At 43.7% G+C, this 27,412-nt stretch overlaps 1 protein-coding gene across 1 annotated transcript; it reads left to right on the top strand.

Moving 5' to 3' along the window:
- The first annotated feature begins 467 nt into the window (after positions 1-467).
- Positions 468-27,412, top strand: LOC106580168 (mitogen-activated protein kinase 4). The gene is made up of 6 exons (XM_082966182.1): positions 468-827; positions 5,082-6,356; positions 20,427-20,571; positions 21,513-21,674; positions 21,901-22,114; positions 24,245-27,412. Exons 2-6 carry the CDS (start codon positions 5,814-5,816, stop codon positions 25,173-25,175), a joined length of 1,995 nt encoding a protein of 664 aa, XP_082822308.1. The 5' UTR covers positions 468-827; positions 5,082-5,813; the 3' UTR covers positions 25,176-27,412.

Raw genomic sequence — 27,412 nt, forward strand, 5'->3', positions numbered from 1 at the left:
ATGCTCAACAGTTTCCCATGTAAACTGTGGTAAGCGTTGGAGTCAACATGGGCCAGCATCCCTGTAGAATGCTTTCAACACTTTGTAGAGTCCATGCCCCAACGTATTGAGGCTGTTCTGAGAGCAAAAGGGGGTGCAACTCAATATTAGGAAAGTTAATCAGTTACATTCTGGACTTGTGTTCCTTCCTGGTATAACTGAATGGTTGACTGAAGGGCTGTGGTCTAAGTGAGATCATATGAGAATCATGAGTGACACTTCTATTCTTGGTGGAATTGGTTTTGGATTAAGGATACACATAGCCATTGCATTGCGTGCAAACATAGACCATTTCATAATTATATTTTGTTAGATATAGCTAGGCTATATCAGAGAATAGTTTTTTTTTCTTCTGCTAGGGCTATGGGATGGCGGGCGCTTCAGCAGGTGTCAGAGACATTGATTGACAGCTGCGAACGTGACGTCATATCGGGGGGCGCCGTGGTGGAGTTTGTGTTTTAGAAGAGGTTACAACGCTCGGTGTGGGAAGTACCGAAAGAAAGAGAGCACCACTCAATAATTCATAGTGCAGCCTTCACCAGCCTGTGCGCAGACTACCGGAGCAGATAAAAAAAAATGGTTGTATCCTATTCCTAAATAAATACTTTTGTGCAATTAGCGGATACCTACGGTAACCACAATCTTGGTCACAGTCCCGCTGACTGATTCCATACTTTCTTTTTGACAGTCAAATAGACTAGGATAATTGGCGAAAACATCCACAGATGTTTTTTTTCCTCCCACCTCTTGCGACAGGCTGCGATGTTCATCCTAGCATATGCTATATGGTGAGTGCTCTCTTGCTTGTGCATTTTGTAGTTTTCAATGGATGGGCCGATAGATAAAGATAACGCTACGCTCGCTGAGCAAAAGGCTGGCTACTGGCCCATGTCCATCAGAGGTTTTCACGTCCCAAGAAATTCGGGAATGACACTTTTACTGCATCTTTTCCTTTTTTTTTTTACCTTTTGAGGTTTTGAATGTTTCTTGTTGCGATAAGGGCGTTACAATGTAGCCACCACCACACACAATGATGCAGCCCGATGCATTGTGCTACAGTAGCCTAGCCTATAACCAACAACAAAAAAACACTACATGACCAAAAGTATGTGGACACCTGCTCGTCGAACATCTCATTCCAAAATGGGCATTGATTGACAGTTGGTCCCCCCCATTTGCTGCCAACAGCTTCCACTCTTCTGGGAAGGCTTTCAACTAAATGTTGGATCATTGCTGCGGAGACTTGCTTCCGTTCAGCCACAAGCGCATTAGTGAGGTCGGGCACTGATGTTGGGCCTGGCTCGCAGTCGGTTCCAATTCATCCCAAAGGTGTTCGATGGAGTTGAGGTCATTTCTGTATGGACCTGGCGTTGTGCACGGGGGCGTTGTCCAGGGGCGAAAATCTGATATCCACTTTGGAGGGGACAATTACATGAAATTTTCTCAAGAACAATTCCTGAGGGGGACACCAAAAGTAGTGCTGTAACACATAGCCTACATTGTAATATGGTAAATGTATATTGAGGAACCAAAGAAATAAGCTGTTTGCCGTACTCCTAACTACCGGTACCCAAAACTACACAACTAATCACAACAGCAATACCATTGCCTTTAACAAATCTTAGTTCAGTCACCAGTTTAAGTTGAGAGTGGGGGTATCCATGGCATTTTCCAATTATGTTCCTATTTTACAAGTCAAAAAAATTGAGAACCTTTCATAATGTTGCCAAACAAAGACTCAACAAACTTACCTGAGACTCCCTGTCTCTGCCAGTCTGTCCCTGCATATCTGTCCCCAACTCTGCTGTCTGTGTGCCATCTGTTGCCTGCTCTGCCTAATGACATCATTGTGAAACATTTCCATTAGAATTTAATTTCTTTCTTATGAACATTTTATCAACTAGTCTTTGAGATATTAGGCTACTAGGGTTCTTACTATGCGTTTTGGTGTATTGAAAAATACTCTGATGTCCGTCTTTTATTTTTCTGCCATTTTTCTACCTGGCTGGCTGGCTGGCTACACACACACAGTGTGTAGGTTATTTACAGTAGGAGATGGGCTTCTATCATCTTCAATCATTCTATATGGGCTTCGATCTAAAAGGTAGCTAGCAAATGTGAAACGGATTAAAATGACAAGAGTTGACAGCTGTATGACTTTACCATTTACACAACATATGCTGCAACCTTTTGTAATTTTAATAGTTTGTTTCATATTGGCTGGCTTCCAACAATAGCTGAATTTGCAAAGCTAGCAAGCACCAATTCAGTTTCAGTGGTGTTTGCTATAATCTTTGCTACCCGGGTTAAATAAAGGTGAAATAAAATAAATAAATAAAAGTTCCCTTGCGACAATTTAGCTTTTGCAACGAGACCATTAAATATATTTAAGACAATGGTAGAAGAGAGTGTAGTTCTGTTCAGTTTGGACTTCAGTTTATTGCTAACCTTATCACAGGGACTTTGAAGCACTAACTTACATCATCTGCATGCTGATTCCATCTTTGATGACGCCACATAAATGGAATAGGTACTAGCTAGCTTAATAGTTAATATTTGCGCGCTAGCTCTGCATATTCAGCTAGTGTGTGTGTGCGCGATTGACTGGATGAACCTCACGGCAGTTACGTAGCAAGCTAAGGAACTGGCAGTGGATCAAACCATTGTGAGGCAAAGGGCGGGGGGGTCGCAATCTTTTGAAACTTAAAAACACGCTATTAAGTGTCTATAATCAGCACAATTGCTTTCATTGCGTATTATTAATATTACTTAAATTACATAGTTATGTTTCAGTGATATATTGGGGGGGACAAATCATATTTTTCCCAGGATGGGGGGGGTCGTGTCCCCCCCATCCCCCCGGGATTTCCGCCCCTGGCGTTGTCATGCTGAAACAGTAAAGGGGCTTCCCCAAACTGTTGCCATAAAGTTGGAAGCACAGAATCGTCTAGAATGAACTAAGGGGCTTAGCCCGAACCATGAAAAACAGCCCCAGACCATTATTCCTCCTCCATCAAACTTTACAGTTGGCGCTATGCATTGGGGCAGGTAGCGTTCTCCTGGCATCCGCCAAACCCAGATTTGTCCGTCGGACTGCCAGATGGTGAAGCGTGATTCATCACTCCAGAGAAGGTGTTTCCACTGCTCCAGAGTCCAATGGCGGCGAGCTTTACACCACTCCAATTGCGCATGGTGATCTTAGGCTTGTGTGCAGCTGCTCAGCCATGGAAACATATTTCATGAAGCTCCCGACAAACAGTTCTTATGCTGATGTTGCTTCCAGAGGGAAGTTTGGAACTCGGTAGTGAGTGTTGCAACCGAGGACAGACTTTTTTTTTTACATGCTTCAGCGCTCGATGGTCCCATTCTGTGAGCTTGTGTGGCCTACCACTTCGCAGCTGAGCCGTTGATGCTCCTAGATGTTTCCACTTCACAATAACAGCACTTACAGTTGACCGGTGCAGCTCTAGCATAGCAGAAATTTGACAAACTGACTTGTTGGTAAGGTGGCATCCTATGACGGTGCCACGTTGAAAGTCACTGAGCTCTTCAGTAAAGCCATTCTACAGCCAATGTTTGTCTATGGAGATTGCGTGGCTGTATGCTTGATTTTTATACACCTGTCAGCAACGGGTGTGGCTGAAATAGCTGAATCCACTAATTTGAAGGGGTGTCCACATACTTTTGTGTGTATATATAGTGTATATTTTTAATGACTGTAATATTAGCCTATAAAATGGCCATAATAAATAACATATAGAATAACAACAGGTAACTGAAATTGATCCCATATTTTCTGTCATAGGCCTAGTGTTTCTTTGGCATATATTACAACTTCTATTACTTGTGGATCTACAGGCTAGACTGGTTAATAAACATACAAATCAGTGGAGGCTGCTGAGGGGAGGACGACTAATGATAATGGATGTAACGGAGATAATGGAATGGCATCAAACGATGTGTTTGATACCGTTCCACTGATTCCGCTCCAGCCATTACCACAAGCCCATCCTCTCCAATTAAGGTGCCACCAAACTCCTGTGATACAAATACCTTAATCAACTATGTAATAAGCCTATAGACTTTATGCCTGTGTTACAAAAGGCAAAAAATGGGAAAGAAAATGGACCGCAAGAAGCCCAAACAGATATAATATTTGACTTAAATGTAATAATTTCAAATCTTGCTTACATTTGTATAGAATCATATCTCTATGTTTGGGAATATTTTGTAACAGATTTCCAAATGTTTAATAACTTGGAGCTGTTTTTCCAGTATTTTATGTCAACATTTTTACAAATATTATGTTTTGCTCAGAAAACTTGAGGGGGCCAAATAAAATCACCCGCAGGCCAAATTCGGCCCATTGGCTGCCAGTTGGGGTACCCTGCTCTATACCTTTGAAATAGATCCAGTGTCAATAGGCCTATCTTTGTTTCCATTGAGGGAAAAGCCTATTTTAAAATAGAACAAGAGCATTGTATTTTCTACTGATGGGCTATGGCATAAAATCGTTTTCTTGAGCACATTTGTCAGGTTTGAACTGAGTAGGTCTATATACAAAAATATACAAATGGAGCACATTCATTTTATAAATGATCTGGGCTTCAGATGTCAATGAATTTAATAGGCCAAACATGATCTGTTATTGAGTTGTGATATTTGTACCCCAGTAATTGCCTACTACCCCTTGTTATAATTATATAATATATCTAACCATTAAGTAATTTCAATGTTAAAAATAATAATTAGAATGTGGTGATGTCTAGATTTGTTCTTCCACTAGACTATGCTATGCAGTAGATGGGCTCTGACATCCCATATAAACATCAGGTAGGCCTATACATAAGCTATGCTATCTGTTCCTTGCATCTATTATATTAGGTAGGGATAACATGACACCAAGTAGGAGTTCTGTGTGAATGAGAGGCAAAGAAGTGAATTGTGCGTTATCACCAGGCAGTCTACATTAAAATGCGGCACATAGGATATCATCTTTGTTTTTCATGCATAACTTGCTTTATCTCCCCCCTCTGTTGCAGAAGCAGCAGGTGGTAATGGTGGCAAACAGCAGTATCCAGAGTCCAGAGGGAGGCAGGGCCATGCTACAGCTCTAGCCACAGGCTGAGGGATTCCATGGACACTCATTAACTCAATGCCACAAAACCGGGATTGAGTGGGAAGTTTGGGAATATCGGCCAGGGGTGGTTGGAATGGGCAAGTTACTAATTGACTGATAGACTGCTATGGAAGGAGCGGGATCCACTACAATCTCTGTGAATGTAACTCTCGGCTCATTTCCCCAGGGGGAGTTGAGCTGGGATCGCTCAGCTAGGATTAGAGACCAGTACCGAGTGTCTGCCTCTGCCATCCCATGCTTCTATCTGTAGCAGGCACAGTTGGGGCGTTGCTATGGCAACACGTGCCCTGCACCGGGGTGTAGAGTCTCATCACTTGCTCTACTATCTCTGATATCTGAGGAAGATGGAACAAGCTTGACTACTGTACACGTTGTTATATTCACTTTGTTCAAGAGTGATACACTTGAAATTCTATGGAGCTTATTGCAGGAAAAGCAATTCAATCCATGCATGTTGATCTATGCTATTATAAAACACATTTCTATTTGAAATAATGACCATTTTACAGATGGGATTATTTTTCTTATGTGTATGTATGACTCCAGTTCCTTTTATTTGCTTTGTCAAATCATGTACCATCCTTTCAGATTTTTTTACCTCGTCATGCAATAACTGGTGGAGGTCACCTGAGCCATGGCCAAACAGGACTCCCCACTGTTCCTCCACGGCTTTGACCTGGGGGACGTCTTCATAGACCCCCGGCCCCTGGGCAGCGGGACCACTGGTCTGGTTCTGTCCGCTGTGGACAAGCGCAGCGGCCAACGGGTGGCTGTGAAGAAGCTGGTGATGCGTGACGTGGTCAGCGTGAAGCACGCCCTGCGGGAGGTCAAGATCACGCGGCGCCTGCAGCACGAGAACGTGGTGCGCGTGCACGAGGTGTTGGGCCCCCACGGCCGCCCGCTTCATCGCGACCCAGCCCAGCTGAGCGCCCTGTACATCGTCCAGGAGTGCATGGAGATGGACCTAGCTCACCTGCTGGAGCAGGGGCCACTTCCTAGCGGGCACACCACTCTGCTCTTCTACCAGCTCCTTCGAGGCCTCAAGTTCATCCACTCAGCCAACGTGCTGCACCGCGACCTCAAACCAGCGAACATCTTCCTCAACACAGACCAGTTACTGCTCAAGATCGGCGACTTTGGCCTGGCCAGAATCGTTGACCCACACTACTCCCATAAGGTGAGACTATAGTTAAAGTGGGCTGCAGTTAGAAGGGAACAGCTAGCTCGGGGTCAGTATTCATAAAGCCTCAGAGTAGGAGTTTTGGTCTAGGATCAGGTCCCAGCTGTCCATGTTGTATTCATTATCTGAAATGCAAAATGTATCCTAGATCAGCACTCTAAGACGCTTCATGAATTAGGGCCCAGGAGTTTTTCCTAACCATGTGACCTGACCAGAAAAAGCTAGGGAAAAACATGTAAGGCAGAGACATAAAAAAACACAATTGTACTGCATTTCCAAACGATACAGCGTTCTACCCATATTAAGATGCCTCGTTGTGCATGTTTCTGTGTGGTCGTGGTGCGTGTATGAATATATCCTAGCACCAAGTCACATGCATCAACTCTGTTGCCTTGTGTAGACTTTAATGATTCTCTGCTTTGCATAAATGGAAATGACTGCATTATCATCCGTCTATAGCTAGTGCTAGAGATGCGCTTTCATAACGTAACCCGATTTTAAGTTACCCAGTAATCAAATAGAATGATTTCCCTGTCTGTTTTTTGGGGATAAGCTTCTGGGAGATTCATGTGACAATGTACTGATCTATTGTACTGCTTTATTATTGTGGTGGAACACTGTAACACTAGTAGCCCAGCGAGGGCCCAGTGGAAGGGAAGCTTTGTCCTGGCCGGGCCCAGACCCAGTGATCTGATCTCGGGGCAGCACGGTGTAGACAGGGGAAAGAGATGGCTCAGGCTGTGAGCAGGATTGTAGCCAAAATAACAATGGGCAGTGCTGTGCTCTGCGTGAAGTCGAGCAGAAAAAAGCATCTATGCTGCTCTTATGCATTGGATTGTGCATAGTTGGGCTGAGACAGGCCAGCTATAGAGCAGTCAGTGTATCAACTACACATCTGGCCTGGCCTCGCTTACCCATTATCAGAGTATGGGTGAAATGTGTTAGTTGCAACAGCTGATTAGGACATCAAACCCTTACGCCTTTGTCAGGATAAAAATCAGGTTGTATGGATGCTAGAGTGAAAAGAAGGAATAACCTGGGACTATTCCTATTAGGAAGCAGGAAAATAACCTTTTATGTCTCCTCTGAATCAACACAGGCCTGTCAGAGGAGTTCAGAGTAGCTATGTGAATAGACGTTGTTCGGACATAAGGGAACGAGGGGAGGCTGAATGGAACAGGAAGAGCAAGGTTGTGTTCCAAATGGCACCCTAATACCTACATAATGCTCTTTGGATCCTGGTCCAAAGTAATGCACTGTATAGGGAATGGGGTGTCATTTGGGACACAACCTTGTTCTCCCTGTTTCATTCAGCCTGCCCTCGTTCCATCATGTTCGAACAACGTCTATTCACATACAGTGCATTTGGAAAGTATTTAGACCCTTTGCTTTGAGACTCAAAATTGAGCTCAGGTGCATCCTGTTTCCATTGATCATCCTTGAGATGTTTCTACAACTTGGTTGGAGTCCACCTGTGGTAAATTCAATTGATTGGACATGATTTGGAAAGGCACACACCTGTCTATACAGTGCCTTGCGAAAGTATTCACCCCCCTTGGCATTTTTCCTATTTTGTTGCCTTACAACCTGGAATGAAAATATATTTTGGAGGGGTTTGTACCATTTCATTTACACAACATGCCTACCACTTTGAAGATGCTAAATATTTTTTATTGTGAAGCAAACAATAAATAAGACAAAGTCAATACTTTGTAGAGCCACCTTTTGTAGCAATTACAGTTCTTGGGATATGTCTCTATAAGCTTGGCACATCTAGCCACTGGGATTTTTGCCCATTCTTCAAGGCAAAACTGCTCCAGCTCCTTCAAGTTGGATGGGTTCCTGCTGGTGTACAGCAATCTTTAAGTCATACCACAGATTCTCAATTGGATTGAGGTCTGGGCTTTTTAAATGTTTCCCCTTAAACCACTCGAGTGTTGCTTTAGCAGTATGCTTAGGGTCATTGTTCTGCTGGAAGGTGAACCTCTGTCCCAGTCTCAAATCTCTGGAAGACTGAAACAGGTTTCCCTCAAGAATTAGCGCCATCCATCATTCCTTCAATTCTGACCAGTTTCCCAGTCCCTGACGATGAAAAACATCCCCACAGCATGATGCTGCCACCACCATGCTTCACTGTGGGGATGAAGTTCTCGGGGTGATGAGAGGTGTTGGGTTTGCGGCAAGCAAAGCGTTTTCCTTGATGGCCAAAAGCTCAATTTTAGTCTCATCTGATCAGAGTACCTTCTTCCATATGTTTGGGGAGTCTCCCACATGCTTTTTGGTGAACACCAAACGTGTTTGCTTATTTCTTTCTTTAACCTCTCTAGGGAAGGAAACAAAATCGTCCCACCCTATTCAACAGCCAGTGAAAAATCAGAGCGCCAGATTTAAAACCACAAAATGTCATAATTCAAAGTTCTCAAACATAGGACTATTTTACACCATTTTATAGATACACTTCTCCTGAATCAAACCACGTTGTCCGATTTCCAAAAGGCTTTACAGCGAAAGCAAAACATTAGATTATGTTAGGAGAGTACATCGACACAATAATCACACAGCCATTTTCTAAGCAACTAGCATGCATCACAAATACACAAAACACAGCTAAATGAAGCACTAACATTTGACGATCTTCATCAGATGACTCTCCTAGGACATTATGTTATACAATACATGCATTTTTTTTGTTCGATAAAGTTCATATTTATATATAAAAACAGCATTTTACATTGCAGCGTGACGTTCAGAAAATATTTTGCCTCCAATACTGCCGGTGAATCGGCACCACAATTTACAAAAATACTTGTCAAAAACATTGATAAAATATTAAACTGTCATTCAAAGAATTATAGATTAACATCTCCTGAATGCAACCGCATTGCCAGATTTCAAAATAGCTTTACTGGGAAATCACACTTTTCAATAATCTTGAGTACTGAGCTCAGAAAAAAACACTAGGCGATTCAGATAGCCGCCATGTTGGAGTCATCTAAATTAATAAATAGTATTAGAAATATTCACTTACCTTTGATGATCTTCATCAGAAGGTACTTCCAGGGATCCCAGGTACTCAAAATGTTGTTTTGTTTGATAAAATCCATAATTTATGTCCAAATAACTCCATGTTGTTTGCGCGTTCAGTAAGGTACTCCAAATGTAGGGCGCGCGAGGGAAATGACACGGCAAAGTTTAAAAAATTGTATTTACGTTCGTTCAAACGTTGTAAAACATCAATCTTTAGGGCCTATAGAACGTGAAGATTCAGTAATATTTCAACCGGACGGTTCCTGTGTCTTGAAAAAGGTTTTGGAACAGAGCTAACACTCTAATGAACGCGCACCAATGAAGTAATGTCATTCCTTGGGTTACCAACTTCCCAGCCTTCCAGTCGGGTCTCTGTTCATCGTAGACACCTCAAACAAGGTTCTAAAGACTGTTGACATCTAGTGGAAGCCTTAGGAAGTGCAAAATGAATCCTTAGTCACTGTGTGTTCGATTGGCAAGACTTGAAAGGACTACAAGCACCAGAATTCTCACTTCCTGCTTAGATTTTTCTCAGTTTTTTGCCTGCCATATGAGTTCTGTTATACTCAGACATCATTCAAATAGTTTTAGAAACTTCAGAGTGTTTTCTAACCAAATCTACTAATAATATGCATATTCCAGTTCCTGGGCTCGAGTAGTAGGCCGTTTAATTTGGGTATGTTTTTCATCCGGCCGTGAAAATACTGCTCCCTACCCTAGTGAAGTTAAGCAATGGCTTTTTCTGGCCACTCTTCCATAAAGCCCAGCACTGGAGTGTACAGCTTAAAGTGGTCCTATGGACAGATACTCCAATATCCGCTGTGGAGCTTTGCAGCTCCTTCAGGGTTATCTTTGGTCTCTTTGTTGCCTCTCTGATTAATGCCCTCCTTGCCTGGTCTGTGAGTTTTGGTGGGCGGCCCTCTCTTGGCAGGTTTGTTGTGGTGCCATATTCTTTCAATTTTTTAATAATGGATTTAATGGTGCTCCGTGGGATGTTCAAAGTTTCAGATATTTTTTTATAACCCAACCCTGATCTGTACATCTCCACAACTTTGTCCCTGACCGGTTTGGAGAGCTCCTTGGTCTTCATGGTGCCGCTTGCTTGGTGGTACCCCTTGCTTAGTGGTGTTGCAGACTCTGGGGCTTTTCAGAACAGGTGCATATATACTAAGATCATGTGACAGATCATGTGACACTTAGATTGCGCACAGGTGGACTTTATTTAACTAATTATGTGACTTCTGAAGGTAATTGGTTGCAGCAGATCTTATTTAGGGGCTTCATAGCAAAGGGGGTGAATGCATATGCATGCACCACTTTTCAGTCTAATATCTTTTTTAATTTTTTGAAACAATAAAAAAAATCATATCACTTCATTAATTTGGACTATTTTCTGTATGTCCAGTACATGATATCCAAATAAAAATCTATTTAAATTGCAGGTTGTAATGCAACAAAATAGGGAAAATACCAAGGGGGGTGAATACAATTGCAAGGCACTGTATGAGGTCCCACAGTTGACAGTGCATGTCAGAGCAAAAACCAAGCCGTGAGGTCGAAGGAATTGTCCATAGAGCTCCGAGACAGGATTGTGTCGAGGCACAGGTTTGGGGAAGGGTACAAAAACATTTCTGCAGCATTGAAGGTCCCCCAAAACACAGTGGCCTCAATCATTCTTAAATGGAAGCAGTTTGGAATCACCAAGACTCTTCCTAGAGCTGGCAGCCTGCCCAAAATAAGTAATTGGGGGAGAAGGGCCTTGGTCAGGGAGGTGACCAAGAACACAATTGGCACTCTGACAGAGCTCCAGAATTCCTCTGTGAAGATGAGAGAACCTACCAGAAGGACAACCATCTCTGCAGCACTCCACCAATCAGGCCTTTATGATAGAGTAGCCAGACAGATGCCACTCCTCAGTAAAAGGCACATGACAGTCCACTTGGAATTTGCCAAAAGGCACAATGACTCTGAGACCATGAAAAACAAGATTCTCTGGTCTGATGAAACCAAGATTGAACTCTTTGGCCTGAATGCCAAGAATCACGTCTGGAGGAAACCTGACACCATCCCTATGGTGAAGCATGGTGGTGGTGGTAGCATCATGCTGTGGGGATGTTTTTCAGCGGCAGGGACTGAGAGACTAGTCAGGATCGAGGGAAAGATGAACGGAGCAAAGTAAAGAGATCCTTGATTACAACCTGCTCCACAGCACTCAGGACCTCAGGCGAAGGTTTACCTTCCAACAGGACAAGAACCCTAAGCACACAGCCAAGACAACGCAGGAGTGGCTTCGGGACAAGTCTCTGAATGTCCCTGAGTTGCCCAGCCAGAGCCCGGACTTGAACCCGATCTAACATCTCTGGAGAGAGCTGAAAATGGCTGTGCAGCGACGCTCCCCATCCAACCTGACAGAGCTTGACTGGCTCTGAGGACTGAGGAGTAGCGACAGTGCATTCAGAAAGTAATGACCCCTTGACTTTTTTACCATTTTGTTACGTTACAGCGTTATTCTAAAATGTTTTTAAAATATTAAAACTCCCCAAATACAGGTGTGCCAAGCTTGTAGCGTCATACACAAGAAGATTCTAGGCTGTAATCGCTGCCAAAGGTGCTTCAACAAAGTACTGAGTAAATGGTCTGAATCTTTAGGTTAATGTGATTTCAAATTTTGCAAAGAGTTCTAAAAAGTGGTTTATTTTTGCTTCATTGTTGTGGGGTATTGTTTGTAGATTGATGATGGAAAAAAACATTTTAAAAACATTTTAGAATAACGCTGTAATGTAACAAAATGTTGAAAAGTCAAGGGGTCATTACTTTCTGAATGCACTGTCGCTACTCCTCAGTCCAGACAGCCATGTACATAATGTGTACCTAGCTACCTCTCTCTGAGTGGAACAGAATGTTCAGTACTGAACTCCTCTGACAGGCCTGTGTTGATTCAGAGGAGAGCGATACAGGGTGTGTCCTAAATGGCACCCTATTCCCTTTGTTAGGTTCTAAACAAACAGTGTAAAAATTCAAACAGATGACTAGGAAAAGCTCAAACCAAGTGTATTCCCCCACTGGGTCAAACAGCTGCAAATACAAAGACATGTTTACACAAACACATATATTTATACCCTCCTACGAGCCGGAGTCAACTCCTTGCACTTCTACACAGCCAATACATCTCTGTTGCTAGTCAGGAACTTAATTGATTCCTCTCATTGGTATAGCCTCCTGCTAGAACATTCATGGGTGTGGAAATGTATGTGTGTGACAGGACTGACTGTTCCTCCTCACTGCATCTGTCCTGACCTTGGCCCAAATTCCTCACTCCTCCCTACTCCACGGCTGTCCTACCTTATCAGTGACTGAAACCAAACTGTTGCCCTTTGCCCCCCTCCTTAGGAGCCATGAGATTTAACAATACCATGTTTTAACAGATTGTAAACTTTCTGCACTCCCCCTTCCTCACTCAGTAACTTTCCATACACCTACTTCTTATCCACCCTCCATTGACCCCAACATATACAGTTGAAGTCAGAAGTTTACATACACTTAGCTTGGAGTCATTAAAACTCGTTTTTCAACCACTCCACACATTTATTGTTAAAACTATAGTTTTGGCATGTCGGTTAGGATATCTACTTTGTGCATGACACAATTGTTTACAGACATATTAATTCACACTGTATCACAATTCCAGTGGGTCAGAAGTTTACATACACAAAGTTGACTGTGCCTTTTAAACAGCTTGGAAAATTCCAGAAAATGATGTCATGGCTTTAGAAGCTTCTGATAGGCTAATTGACATAATTTCAGTCAATTGGATGTTTACCTGTGGATATATTTCAACCCCTACCTTCAAACTCAGTGCCTCTTTGCTTGACATTATTGGAAAATAAAAAGAAATCAGCGAAGACCTCAGAAAACAATTACTGACCTCCACAAGTCCGCTTCATCATTGGGAGAAATTTCCAAGTGCCTGAAGGTACCATGTTCATCTGTACAAACAATAGTACGCAAGTTTAAAAACCATGGGACCACGCAGCCGTCACACCGCTCAGGAAGGAGACGCATTCTGTCTCCTAGAGATGAACGTACTTTGGTGCAAATCAATCCCAGCACAAGGTCCTTTGCTGTTGTTAAGATGCTGGAGGAAACGGGTACAAAAGTATCTATATCCACAGTAAAACGAGTCCTATATTGACACAACCTGAAAGGCCGCTCAGCAAGGAAGAAGCCACTGCTCCAAAACCGCCATAAAAAAGCCAGACTACGGTTTGCAACTGCTCATGAGGACAAAAATTGTACTTTTTGGAGAAATGTCCTCTGGTCTGATGAAATAAAAATAGAACTGTTTGGCCATAATGACCATCGCTATGTTTGGAAGAAAAAGGGGGAGGCTTGCAAGCCGAAGAGCACCATTCCAAACGTGAAGCACGGGGGTGGCAGCATTATGTTATGGGGGTGCTTTGCTGCAGGAGGGACTGGTGCATTTCACAAAATAGATGGCATCATGAGGTAGGAAAATTATGTGGTTATATTAAAGCAACATCTCAAGACATCAGTCAGGAAGTTAAAGCTTGGTCGCAAATGGGTCTTCCAAATAGACAATGACCCCAAGCATACTTCCAAAGTTGTGGCAAAATGGCTTAAGGACAACAAAGTCAAGGTATTGGAGTGGCCATCACAAAACCCTGACCTCAATCCTATAGAACATTTCTGGGCAGAACTGAAAAAGCGTGTGCGAGCAAGGAGGCCTAAAAACCAGACTCGGTTACACCAGCTCTGTCAGGAGGAATGGGCCAAAATTCACCCAGCTTATTGTGGGAAGCTTGTGGAATGCTACCACAAAGGTTTGACCCAAGTTAAACAATGTAAAGGCAATGCTACCAAATACTAATTGACTGTATGTAAACTTCTGACCCACTGGAAATGTGATGGAAAAAATAAAAGCTGATATAAATCATTCTCTCTACTATTATTCTGACATTTCACGTTATTATAATAAAGTGGTGATTCTTCAGTTAGTTTTCATCACATTCCCAGTGGGTCAGAAGTTTACATACACTCAATTTGTATTTGGTAGTATTGCCTTTACATTGTTAAAGACAGAGAATGTTTACCAGGATTAAATGTCAGGAAGTGTGAAAAACTGAGTTTAAAAGTATTTGGTTTATGTAAACTTCCGACTTCAACTGTACATTCATTATACATGTGAAGGAATGTAAAGGAATCAATCAGTTTTATTATGTTAACATGAATAAGTGTATTTCAAGCTAGACTTCAACACTTTTATAGTGCACTAGTGCAGCACATCTATTCCCTATAGTGCATTACTTATGACTAGAGTCTTTGTGGCTCTGGTCAAAAGTAGTGCACTATATAGGGTGTCAATTTCGCAACCGTAGCGTCTCCGGTTCTTCCTATGCCATGCTTACTGAGAGAGTGTAACTTTAATGTGTTACAGAGTTAATGTTGAAGTTAATTCATTGAGCTGTATCTAAAGATATTTTCTTTACAGTTATTTGAGAACTACATACATATTTTGTTGTATTGGTTAGTATTGAATTACGCTTTTGACTGCAAGTTCCAGAATGCCTTGCGACAGGAGAGAGCCAGTTATGTTAGGACAAGTGATTATCCTGACTTTTCGCTAGCAACTTACTTTTATTGTTTGTACAATCTAAAGTTGTTAAGTATAACGTGAACCAGTATTATTACAAAAAGAAGCTTTCGTTTCAAACCCAACGTCCTGAGTCATTACTTTGAAGATAGTTATTCTATATTTTGGTGCCGAAACCCGGGAAAAGTATGAGCTGCGACGAAGATTGTAGGGATGAAGCGGCTGAAATGGCTGAGGAGGAACGTCGGCATGAAGCAGAAAGAATGAGACGAAAGCAGGGTACCATTCGAGGTGCCACAACACGGATTTTGAATCAGATTGACGTGGAAATAACCCAGTCAAATTCGGATACCGATCACTTGAGTACATTGTTGGAATTGCTATCAGCTAAGGAGGACAGCTTGTCTGAACTTGATCGTGGAATTGAACAGTTAACGCCATTGGACGGATTGGAGGTGGAGATTGCATGCATGGAGGATTACAAAGAGCGCGTTATCATGCTGAAGAGCCGTGCACAACGAGTGATAAAGAAAAAACAGGACCTCAATCCACTACCAGCACGGGTGAGTGATGCTAACTCACAATCAGTAAGGCTACCAAAGTTGATTATTGAAAAATTCTATGGAGATGTCAGTATGTGGCAGGAGTTTTGGAGCCAGTATGAGACCGCTATTCACAACAATGATTCACTGTGTAATAAAGAGAAGTTTACCTATCTGAAAACATATCTCACTGGACCAGCTGCAAAGGCAGTAGCAGGACTGATGTTAACAGACAGTAACTATGATGACGCAATCGCTCTGCTCAAGAGCAGATTTGGAAGGAAAGATCTTGGGATTAGTGCTCACATGTCAAAGCTGCTGAATCTCACTCCTGTGAAGAAATACTCTGACCTAAATGCATTGAGGCAGCTATATGATGAATGTGAAATTCAGATTAGGAGCTTGGAATCACTGGGTGTAGTGTCAGAAACCTATGGAAGCCTACTATGCCCAATCTTACTGCAGATGATTCCAGAGGACATAGCTCTTGACTATAGTCGTCAGAGGTGAGTAGATGATGAATGGAAAGTGGCTGAGATCGCCAGTTTCCTACAGAAGGAAGTTCATGCAACCAACAGAAAGAGAGCAAACCATGGAACAAGTCATGCTCCTCCAATGAAATGAAAACAAAAAGACCCAACATGCCATCTGCTGCGGCACTGCATACAGCCAGCCAGAAGGAACAAAACTGTCTATTCTGTGACAGTGCAGACCACAAATCAGAAAACTGCCCGGACCACAATATTGCTACACGCAAAGAGAAACTAAAGAAAATGGGAAGATGCTTTGTATGTTTAGGACAGAAACACATAGCAAAATTCTGTAAAGTCAAAGATGTGTCATGTGCAACATGTGGAAGCAGACATCACATTGCTGTGTGTACCAGTAAGAGGAGTGCGGTGCAACCCCCTACTGTTTCTGCAGATGCTGCTGTTTCCTCAGTTATTCCCCATTCAGTGAAGATGAAACCAGATGGACAGAACACTGTGTTGCTACAAACGGCAAAGGCATGGGTAGAAGGCCCATCGGGCAGGAAGATAGCTCGTTGCTTACTAGATGGAGGCAGTCAGAGAAGCTTCATACATGAAAACCTTGTGAAGGGCTTGAAGCTACCAGTAATCAGACAAGAGGCACTCACTCTTCACACGTTTGGCCCCTCTGCTCCAGCAACGCCCCAACGCAACATAGTGAAAGTCATCTTGGAGAACGTCTGGGACAAACCGCAGAGAATAGAGAGAGAGGCAATTGAAACTCCACACGTGTGCACAGCTGTGATGAAGGTTCCTGGTGAACAGATTCAACATGAGCTCAATAGAAAGGTACTGCAGCTCGCGGACTTTCCAGGAGATGACAATGATCCTGAACTCTCTGTCCTGATAGGAGCAGACTACTACTGGCAGATAGTATCAGGCAGAGTGGAGCGACTGACGGAGACGCTGGTTGCTTTAGAGAGCACCTTTTGGATGGTCGGTGCAGGGACCCGTGTCCATGTCAAGTGTCGCCGAGGCAACCTGTATGTTCATCCCACTTGATGAAGACACACTAGTCTCCAAACAACTGCATGCATTCTGGAAGCTTGAGTCTCTGGGTATTATAAGCGAGAAAAAACAGAGGAAAACGAGGCTCTACAGAAGTTTGAGGAAACAACCACCTTCAAAGATGGGCGATACCACGTGGAGTTGCCATGGAAACGAGAAATGCCAGAACTCCAAGACACGGTTTGAAGGTCTGAAGAAAAGACTGAAGAAGGATGTGACGTTGTACAGCAGATACAATGAAGTAGTAGAGGACTACTTACAACAGGATATGGCAGAGGACGTGCCCAAGGACAACGCATCAAGCGCAGACAACGTAAAATACTACTTACATCACCATGCAGTACTCCGAGAAGATAAGGTGACGACAAAACTGAGAGTGGTGTTTGATGCCTCGTCCCATGAAGATGGCTGTCCATCCCTCAATGACTGTCTACTCACAGGACCGAACCTGAATCCGGATCTGCTCAGCGTTCTGATTAAGTTCAGACTACATGAGATCGCATTCATGGCAGACATCAAGAAGGCTTTCCTGCAGATATCCCTAGCAGAGACGCCGTGAGATTTCTATGGCTCACCGGCCCACCAAGGGGAGAAGATGAAGAGGAGCTGCATGTGCTGAGGATGAAAAGAGTGGTATTTGGAGCTTCCCCAAGTCCATTCTTGCTGGCAGCTACAATCAGGAAGCACCTGAAACAATATGAAACCGAACAACCAGAAGTTGTAGAGATATTGAGAGAGTCACTCTATGTAGATGACTTCATTGCAAGTTCACACAATGTTGAAGAGGCTTACCTTGTGACAACAACTGCAACGCGAATGCTGTCGATTGCAGGCATGGACCTCTGCAAGTGGATGATCAACTCTCCTGAATTGAAAATAAAATGGGAGGAGAGTATGACAACTGACCACCCGTTGACGCTAGAAACACAAGGAGTAGTGCTGAAGGTTTTAGGTTTAGTTTGGAGACCGGAAACAGATGACTTTGTGTTTGACCTCAGGCCGCTACTGAGCATTCTAAAGCAAAGGGAAAACACAAAGAGAAGTGTTCTGCTGTCCTCTGCACGTATCTTCGACCCTCTTGGTTTCCTGACCCCCTTCACCATCAGGATCAAGTGCATGTTCCAGGAGATGTGGGAGAGGGGACTCAGCTGGGACGAAGAATTACCACCTGATCTGACACGAGAATGGCAACAGTGGTGTTCAGAACTACCCCAGTTACACCAGCTCACCATACCAAGGTGGTACAGAACAGACATGCGGCCACAGAACAGCCACACCCTGAAACTACACGTGTTCTGTGATGCAAGTGAAAGGGCTTACAGTGCCGTAGCTTACTTGCAAGGTGAATCACAAGACCGGGTAACAACAAGTCTAGTCGCATCCAAGTCCAGGGTAGCCCCACTCAAGAAAATGACGCTGCCACGCCTGGAGCTCATGGGAGCTGTGATTGGAGCGAGACTAGCAAAACAACCTGATGACCACACTGAAAATGGACGAAAAACAGATCAAGATGTGGACAGACTCGATGATCGTGCTGCATTGGATTTGCAGCTCAGCTCAGAAATGGAAACAGTTTGTCGCGAACAGAGTGACGGAGATCCAGTCCTTGACCAATCCAGAGTCATGGTCACATATTGAAGGGAAAACTAATCCAGCCGACCTCCCTACAAGAGGACAAGAGGAGTCATTACTTTGAAGATAGTTATTCTATAGAGAGAGGCTGACAGGCCAATGCTCACTACAGCTGCTGGGATAGTCCTTGTTTGGTAAATGTGGAGGATGCATGATAGTGCCACCATTTGAAGAATATTTAATCCTAAATGTAAAGTTGCAAAGACCTTAGCAGCAGACACAACAACGAAAAGACGTCAGGGATTTGTCGTCAGCCTCCGACGTGGAGAGGAATTTGACAGGCTGTTTGAATTGTTCATATCGTTTCAATTGACCTGTGAGTGTGCCGCTGCGCTCGTGAAGGTAAGCATGTCAGCCTGTGACAGAGGGTTGGCAGGTTTCCTTAAGCATTACGTTTGTTTTCATTATCAGTGCCAATCTCTCCTCAATGGTGCTATACCATTTCTTTTGTTGCCAAATTTGTCATAATGACAGATGCTTTGATTTGAAGTGCTAACAACGCCTACCACCATTTCGTTACTGTCAAATATAGACATAGGATGTGTCCCAAATGGAATCGTATTCCCTATTAAGTGGACTACTTTTGACCAGGGCCTATAGTAACGGCAACAATGCACAACAATGCACCTATAATTGTAAATCTGATTTTTGGAACCATCAGTGACTGACTAAACTGTGCTTTTGGACAATAAGCAGAGATTTGACAGGTTGCTTAGTCACAGAAGAGGGGCTGCAGCAAAGGGTATAGGAGGAGGCCTAACTGAATCTCTCCGCCTGCTGAGCTAACCCTATTTAATTATTAATCACCTGGAGAGTGGGAGGAGGTGAGAGAGGAGAGAAGGATGGAGGGTGTATGTGAGAGGGAGGGAGGAGTGAAACGAAGGAGAGTTGGAGAGAGAGGGGGAGGTTGTGTGGTCCTAAGGCTGTCTCAGCTGCTTCTCATCAAACATTGAACAGTGCTCCGTTAACCATTGGCAGAGAGTGGAGGGACAGAGAGGACAGGGGATGCTTGCCTTGCACTGGGGTTGTGTAACGCAATAATCAAATTCAATTCAAGATCCTGCAGAGGTTGGTCGCAGTGGATGTTGGTCTCAGTCCAGTGGCTGTGTTTTTCATAATCTCACCGGAAAAGTCACCACAAGGATTGTAAAACATGAAAATTCTCCCTCATGGGGACATTTCCCTGGTCGCCATGAAGACGAAGGCTATTTTAGCCTTAGGGGTTAGGTTTAGGGTTAGGGGGACAATTATGGTTAGGTTTATGGTTAGGATTTTGAATGGAAATCAATTTCAAGTCCCCACAATGATAGTAAAGCAAATGATTTGTGTGGGTGTAATGGATGTTCTAAATAAAAAAAGAGGCGATAAAGTGATAAAGAGATGAAGCCGGTGTGTCATTAGGCAGAATAGTGAAAGAGGACCACTTCAAAGGAGGAAGGTGCAGTAATACATTTTCACAAATGCTTTTTCTCTGACATTCTGTTCCACCATACTTGGATATATTTCTCAACATTGTAACTGACATGAAGAAGAAAACTGTCTTCTATAGCCTACCGGTAAAGTGTGAGCGTAAAGAATTGGGGGCAGCTGTAAAAATGCCCTCAAAATATCTTAGCAAAAGAGCCATTAAAAATGTACAACGTTAGAGAACCTTCTACGTATTAATTGACTTGTTATGCTTACCCTGTGTGTGCTGTTGTCTGTGTGTGTTGGCCAGGGCTACCTGTCAGAGGGCTTGGTGACTAAATGGTACCGATCTCCACGCCTGTTGCTCTCTCCCAACAACTACACCAAGGCCATCGATATGTGGGCAGCTGGCTGCATCCTCGCAGAGATGCTAACGGGACGCATGCTCTTTGCAGGTAAGAGGTCTATTGAAGTGGAGAGGCGTGAATATGATATGAGAGATTTAATGATTCAGATAAACTGGGTAGTGCCCATTTTGTTTTTATGCTGTTGGGCAGTACAGTCTATTTGTCTGTCCAGGATCTTTTTGATGTTGTGAAGAGATGGTATACTTTGTTTACGGGGATGTATAATACAGACATTTCCATTTGCATGTCTGTTCTCTATCTGACCTGCTTAATAGTGTCAATAAGAGTAATTATTAGAAGCAAAATGATCCAGCATATGGGTGTCTCCCAAATGGCACCCTACTTCCTATGTAGTGCACACATTTTTTTTTTAACCAGGGTTAAAAGTAGTGCACTATAGGAAATCGGGTGCCAGTTGGGACAGAGCTGAGCTTTTATGCTGTCTCGCAGTGACAGTGTCATTATAGCTCCCACTGCTGTTACGATTGCACTGGCTGAAGTCGAAAGAAAAACCGCTCATTTGGAGACTTGAACAGAAACAAAACAAAAAAAAAAGCTTTTTGTGCTCACATTATATAAGCATTTTAAGACAGTTTCTTTAGGCTTTTGGTGTCATTGTTTAATATTAATTTGGTCATGTACAGATACTGAATAATTAGGTCTGGATAAAAGTATGTGGTCCATGACCTTGTCAGTAGCTCGTTAGTCATGAGGGTGTAGCTTTTCTTTTCCCACTAGCCTGCTCCAACCATCTTAATACCAGTCTTTAAAAATACTTCTACTTCTAAGTTAACCTCAATTTCAACACTAGCCTTTAACAATTTCTTAACTTCTACCACAGAAATACTTTCGGACAGTTAAACAAGGCACCTCCATTTTTCTTCATGAAAATGACCTTTTGTAGTTTTGGAATCATGATTTGATTGATATGCTTCTTTACTCCTGGTACTCTGTGTCTTCCTGCCTGATTCCTCCTGGCTGCTCTGCAGGAGCCCATGAACTGGAACAGATGCAGCTGATCCTGGACACAGTGCCTGTGTTGAGGGAAGAGGACCGCCTGGATCTTCTGCAGGTCATGCCCACTTATGTCAGCCATGGCTGGAAGGTCAAGAGGTCATTTAGGGAGCTGATCCCTGAGGTGGAGGCGGATGGTGAGCGGGATGGAGGGTAGAGAATTAGATGGAGCCTTTGTTCTCCCTTAAACGATAACTGTTTTATGCTAAAAATCACGAACACGCGTGTCTAACTGACTTGTTGCCTACTATTCCTAGAGAAAAAAATATTTATTCCTGATGCGATATGGCATTACTTGCAGCCACGTATGCACATCATTTGAAACCATTTTCTATTCTCCGTTCACGTCTCTTTCTCCACTAGCCATTGATTTTCTGGAGCGTATCTTGACCTTTAACCCCATGGACCGGTTGACGGCAGAAGCGGCCCTGTCCCATCCCTTCCTGCAGCAGTACTCATTTCCTCAGGACGAGCCCATGTCGCCCCAGCCCTTCCGCATAGAGGACGAGCTGGATGATAGCCTAATCACGGAGCCTGGCCACAGTCACAGCCAGGCCTTTAGCTCTCACTGGGACAGGTGTGTGTCTAGCCTGGTCCCAGATCTGTTTGTGCTGTCATGTCAACTAGTGACAAGGAGATGACATGATAGCACAAACAGATCTGGGACCAGGCTAGTGTGTGTCAGCCATAGAGATACATCTAATCTCAGCAACAACAAAAAAACTTCCCTTTTTCAGGACCCTGTCTTTCAAAGATAATTTGTAAAAATCCAAATAACTTCACAGATCTTCATTGTAAAGGGTTTTAACACTGTTTCCCATGCTTGTTCAATGAAACAAACAATTAATGAACATGCACCTGTGGAACGGTCGTTAAGACACTAACAGCTTACAGACGGTAGGCAATTAAGGTCACTTTTATGAAAACTTAGGACACTAAAGAGGCCTTTCTACTGACTCTAAAAAACACCAAAAGAAAGATGCCCAGGGTCCCCACTCATCTGTGTGAACGTGCCTTAGGCATGCTGCAAGGGAGCATGAGGACTAAATTGCAATGTCCGTACTGTGAGATGCCTAAGACAGCGCTACAGGGAGACAGGACGGACAGCTGATTGTCCTCGCAGTGGCAGACCACGTGTAACAACACCTGCACAGGATCGGTACATCTGAACATCACACCTGCGGGACAGGTACAGGATGGCAACAACAACTGCCCGAGTTACACCAGGAATGCACAATCCCTCCATCAGTGCTCAGACTGTCCGCAATAGGCTGAGAGAAGCTGGACTGAGGGCTTGTAGATATGTTGTAAACGCAACCTGCAACAATTTCAACGATTTTACTGAGTTACAGTTAATATAAGGAAATCAGTCAATTTAAATAAATTCAGTAATCTATGGATTTCACATGACTGTGAATAGAGATGTGCATCTGTTGGTCACAGATACCTTTAAAAAAATGGTTTTCTGATCCACGCCCCTGTCAGTATCTTTTGTGACCACCATTGCCTCTTGCAGTGCGACACATCTCCTTTGCAAAGAGTTGATCAGGCTGTTGATTTTGGGCTGTGGAATGTCCCACTCCTCATCGATGGCTGTGTGAAGTTGCTGGATATTAGTGGAACTACAACACGCTGTCGTACACGTCGATCCGAAGCATCCCAAACATGCTCAATGGGTGAAATGTCTGAGTATGCAGGCCGTGGAAGAACTGCTCGCCCACATGACGCCATACACGGTCTGCCATCTGCCCGGTACAGTTGAATCTGGGATTCAGCCGTGAAGATCACACTTGTCCAACATGCCAATGGGCATCGAAGGTGCGCATTTGCCGACAGAAGGCGGTTACGACACAGAACTGCAGCCAGGTCAAGACCCTGGTGAGGACGACAAGCATGCAGATGAGTTTCCCTGAGACGGTTTCTGACCATTTGTGCAGAAATTCTTCAGTTGTGCAAACCCACAGTTTCATCAGCTGTCAGGGTGGCTGGTCTCAAACGATCCCGCAGGTAAAGAAGCCGGGTGTGGAGGTCCTGGGCTGGCGTGGTTACATGTGGTCTGTGGTTGAGGCCGGTTGGACGCACTGCCAAATTCTCTAAAACGATGGAGGCGGCTCATGGTAGAGAAATGAAAATTCAATTATCTTGCAACAGCTCTGGTAGATATTCCTGTAGTCAGCATGCCAATTGCACATGTGTGAGAAAACTGCACATTTGAGAGTGGCCTTTTGTTGTCCCCAGGACAATGTGCACCTTTTAATGATCATGCTGTTTAATCCGCTTCTTGATATGCCACACCTGTCAAGTGGATGGATTATCTTGGCAAAGGAGAAATGCTCACTAACAGGGATATAAACAAAATTGTGCACAAAATGAGAGAAATAAGCTTTTTGTGCGTATGGAACATTTCTGGGATCTTTGATTTCAGCTCATGAAACATGGGACCAACACTTTACATGTTGCATTTATATTTTTGTTCAATATAAGTTGTAGTGTCTACCAGGTGATTTCAGTTTCGTATTCATTTATCTCTCATTGTGTGTGTGTGTGTGTGTGTGTGTGTGTGTGTGTGTGTGTGTGTGTGTGTGTGTGTGGACAAATTAGGAGAAAATGTAATGGGTATAAAGACAACAAACATTTTCTTCACAACAATAGATCGAAATGGCAACTTAGATGTTTCATTGACAAGCACTTTGATTCCACTGTGCAGGTATGAGACCAGCCTGTCATCAGACTTGTGCTGGCAGCAGCAGGGTGGGTGTCAGTGCTTGCCTGGGGTCTCGGAGGTGGGTGACCCAGAGGAGGAGGTCCTGAGGGATCCCAAGGCAGGCTCTAACCCCTTGTTGGAGGAGGCCCAGGTGGACCCTCGCAAGTATTCCAACAGCAGCTCTGCCGAGCGCTTCCTGGACCACTCCCACTCCTCTCTGGAGCGTGCTTGTGGGGGCGGGGCCTATACTGAGCTGGACTGTGACCGTTCCTGTGACTACAAAGTGGGCTCTCCTTCCTATCTAGATAAGATTGCGTGGAGGGAAGACAAACCGCAGCACTACTCCGAGCCCAAACTGATCCTGGACCTGTCTCACTGGAAGAGGAACAGACAGCTGCCGGTGCCTGAGCCTAGAGGGGCCAGTGTGGAGAAGCCGCCTGTGGAGGAGCCGCCTGGGGACCTGTTCCAGGAGATATCTCGGTGGGTGGAGAGCACTCAGTCTCGCCTCCACTCCCCCAGCCTGCCCCAGGAACCCCTGCCTTCACCCCTGCCTTCACCCCCACTGCCCCTCTCTCCCACTCTCCTCCCCGCCCCCCTCTTCCACTGCTGTTCGCCGGTCCTATGGCCCTCAGCTGGACTGGACGACACACTCAGCCCACCTGGCTCATCCCGCTCCCCTCCCTCTCTGTTGCCCTCTTCTCCTCCGTCAATGTCACCTCCGATTCCTTCGTCGATCCATGAGCGCTTCCAGATGCTTCCCTCCAGGGGGCAAGGGGGCCCGTTTGACCTGGATGTGTTCATCACAGCCCTGAAGCTGTGTGGTCAGAGTGAGGACCTCGGTGGAAACCCAGACGAGGCCAAACAGGCCAACATCAATGGCGTATCCAGGCTTCCAGAGCGCAGACCACCCCCACGTCAGACTCCCAACTCCTGAAAGGAGCTGGGGTCCAAGGCTAACGCAGAGAGCACTGGCAGACTGAATAGTGAACGCATGTAGAAGGGAAAAAATTAAGTTGCACATGATTTAATGGGTACAGTTGTTTTTTTTCTTTACCCATAAATCATTGGGGTGTGCGACTTTCTTTAATTTCTTTCATAAGTAAGCGTTGCCTTGACACTAACTAACCCTGCTCACTTAAACTAGTGGTGCTGCTCCTATGTTCAGAGCTGATTTACTGTATGTTACAAGAATAAGAGGAGCGTGAGGTGTGGATCAAGTTCCATTTGGTACTGTACGAACAACATAAGCTTCTGGCGGTTTCGCTACTGCATACCACCAGTAGCAAAACTTCATTTACTGCTGTCAGTGTGGTCACTGCTGTAAATGAATGTACGTTGTACAGTAGCTAACCGAAAGGCCTATGTTTCTTCAAAGCAGCGATGTGTACTCATTACAAGAATGCCTGCAAATGATCAACATTTGGTTGGAGAGAGGAACTCCCGGGTATTCCATAGCAGAATAGGTTGAAGAGAAAGCAATCAGCTATTTTTGTTTACATTTTTTGTTGAAATGACTCTTTTAAACTAAACCCTTTTGGTTGTTAAGATATCTTCCGAATGTGAGTAGCTATACAGTAGGTCTTGCTGCAGCAAATAGCTATTTAGAATTATACGAATATCTTCCATTTAGTGGGAAGTATTTCTTATAAAGAAATGGGTCTGAATGTATTTATAGATCCACGTCTTAGCATGTGAACAGTTATCTCTGGTCCAGGGAGTTGTGGAGAGTGTTTGTGGAGAAACGCTCACTAATGACCTGGACCAGAGCTAAAGAACAGATAAAGGGAGATGGCCCCTGGGAATCCTAGAATGATGTTGATACGTTTGAACGTTTTACTGTTAACAACTGTATACATTGAACTACTGTTTCTTACAGCATCTTCCAGATGCCAGTAATTGTTTGTTGACAGTTTAAGGTACAGCTTTTGTGGATTTTCTGTGTGTTATTATTTATCTGAAAAGGAGTGCTCTCACAGTAATACAGTAAGATATCTGTCTAGCTTTTGCACACCTATGTTCTCATCACAGGGAGATATAAACAGAACAGTGACAACACTGTAGTCAGCATGTAGCTGATTATCATCACCAAGCTGACATCAGAAAGCCTTCGGAATAGTCATGCACAAGGACCAGCAGCTAAAAGGTCACACACTCATCAAGCACTCTAAACTCCATGGTAGTGTCACAAAATTATGATGATGCCCTTTTAGTGTAAGAGCAGTTTGAAAAGACCACCTGAAAGAGTTCCAAACCTCTCTGCCAATAACAGCTAGTTTCCAGTTTTCCCCTCCCCACTCCCAGATAGTCAAGCACAATTCTTGCTAAGAAGCTATCTTTGTTTATTTTTTGACCATTTTTAAATGAAAACAATCACAGTACGGTACTTAATTGTTACCCATAAATGATTTGATATTGAGATAAAAAGGTCCAATGCAGTCATGTTTAAGGTTCCATTTGGGACACAGCCCTTGTCTCCTGCTTTTACCATCGTTCCTACTAGTCAATGACAGCTAACGTTCCAAAATGGTTGGATTTCATAATGATATTATACTCTTGAGTCATGAGCAAATGATCTCATTGCACAATATCACCTGGCATTTTAAAGGGGACACAATAAGCGAGCATAGTCAATTCTGGAAATTGCAGGGTGCAAACTGTTTTCAGAGCAGTGCATTGTCATTTTAACATACAAAAAAAAGCACATTGGACAGGCACTGCCAGGGACCAGGTTCTTAAAGGCCAATTAGGCTTCATGTGCAGTGACAGATGCTATCTGGGCAAGTCCATGTTATTTTATTGGTAAAATAGGAGTCCGCAATAATATCAGAAATATCTTATTAGATCCGATGTGCTTGTTGAGACAGAATTATGTTCCTTTTAGTCTGGGAGTCGGGTTATGAATGTGCCTCAGAATAGGCCTACAGGCTTTTGCACACCCAAATAGGCCTATGTTTCCAGCTCGCTGAATGTAATAGTTTTGCATGGCTTGATCCTTGATGAAAACTATCAAATGATTTTAACTATATAAATTGTGGACCATCTTTATTTGAGGATGTCCTGGTTGTATCACATATGGTACAATCTGCAGCTTTCACAGCTGAAATCAATTTACACTATCCCTTTTGCAGTTCCTCTTTTGCTGATCAACTAAAAATAAAAGTTTCCGAAACA

This window comes from Salmo salar, chromosome 20 (genome assembly GCF_965601325.2).
Source record: "Salmo salar chromosome 20, fSalSal1, whole genome shotgun sequence".
Taxonomy (NCBI): Eukaryota; Metazoa; Chordata; class Actinopteri; order Salmoniformes; family Salmonidae; genus Salmo; species Salmo salar.

Bases quoted from the DNA above. Each gene is read 5' to 3' on its own strand.
- LOC106580168 (XM_082966182.1), top strand. From the start codon at position 5,814: ATGGCCAAACAGGACTCCCCACTGTTCCTCCACGGCTTTGACCTGGGG. The intron at 20,572-21,512 runs GTAAGAGGTCTA...GCTGCTCTGCAG, and splicing joins GGGACGCATGCTCTTTGCAG to GAGCCCATGAACTGGAACAG. The intron at 21,675-21,900 runs GTGAGCGGGATG...TTTCTCCACTAG, and splicing joins CCCTGAGGTGGAGGCGGATG to CCATTGATTTTCTGGAGCGT.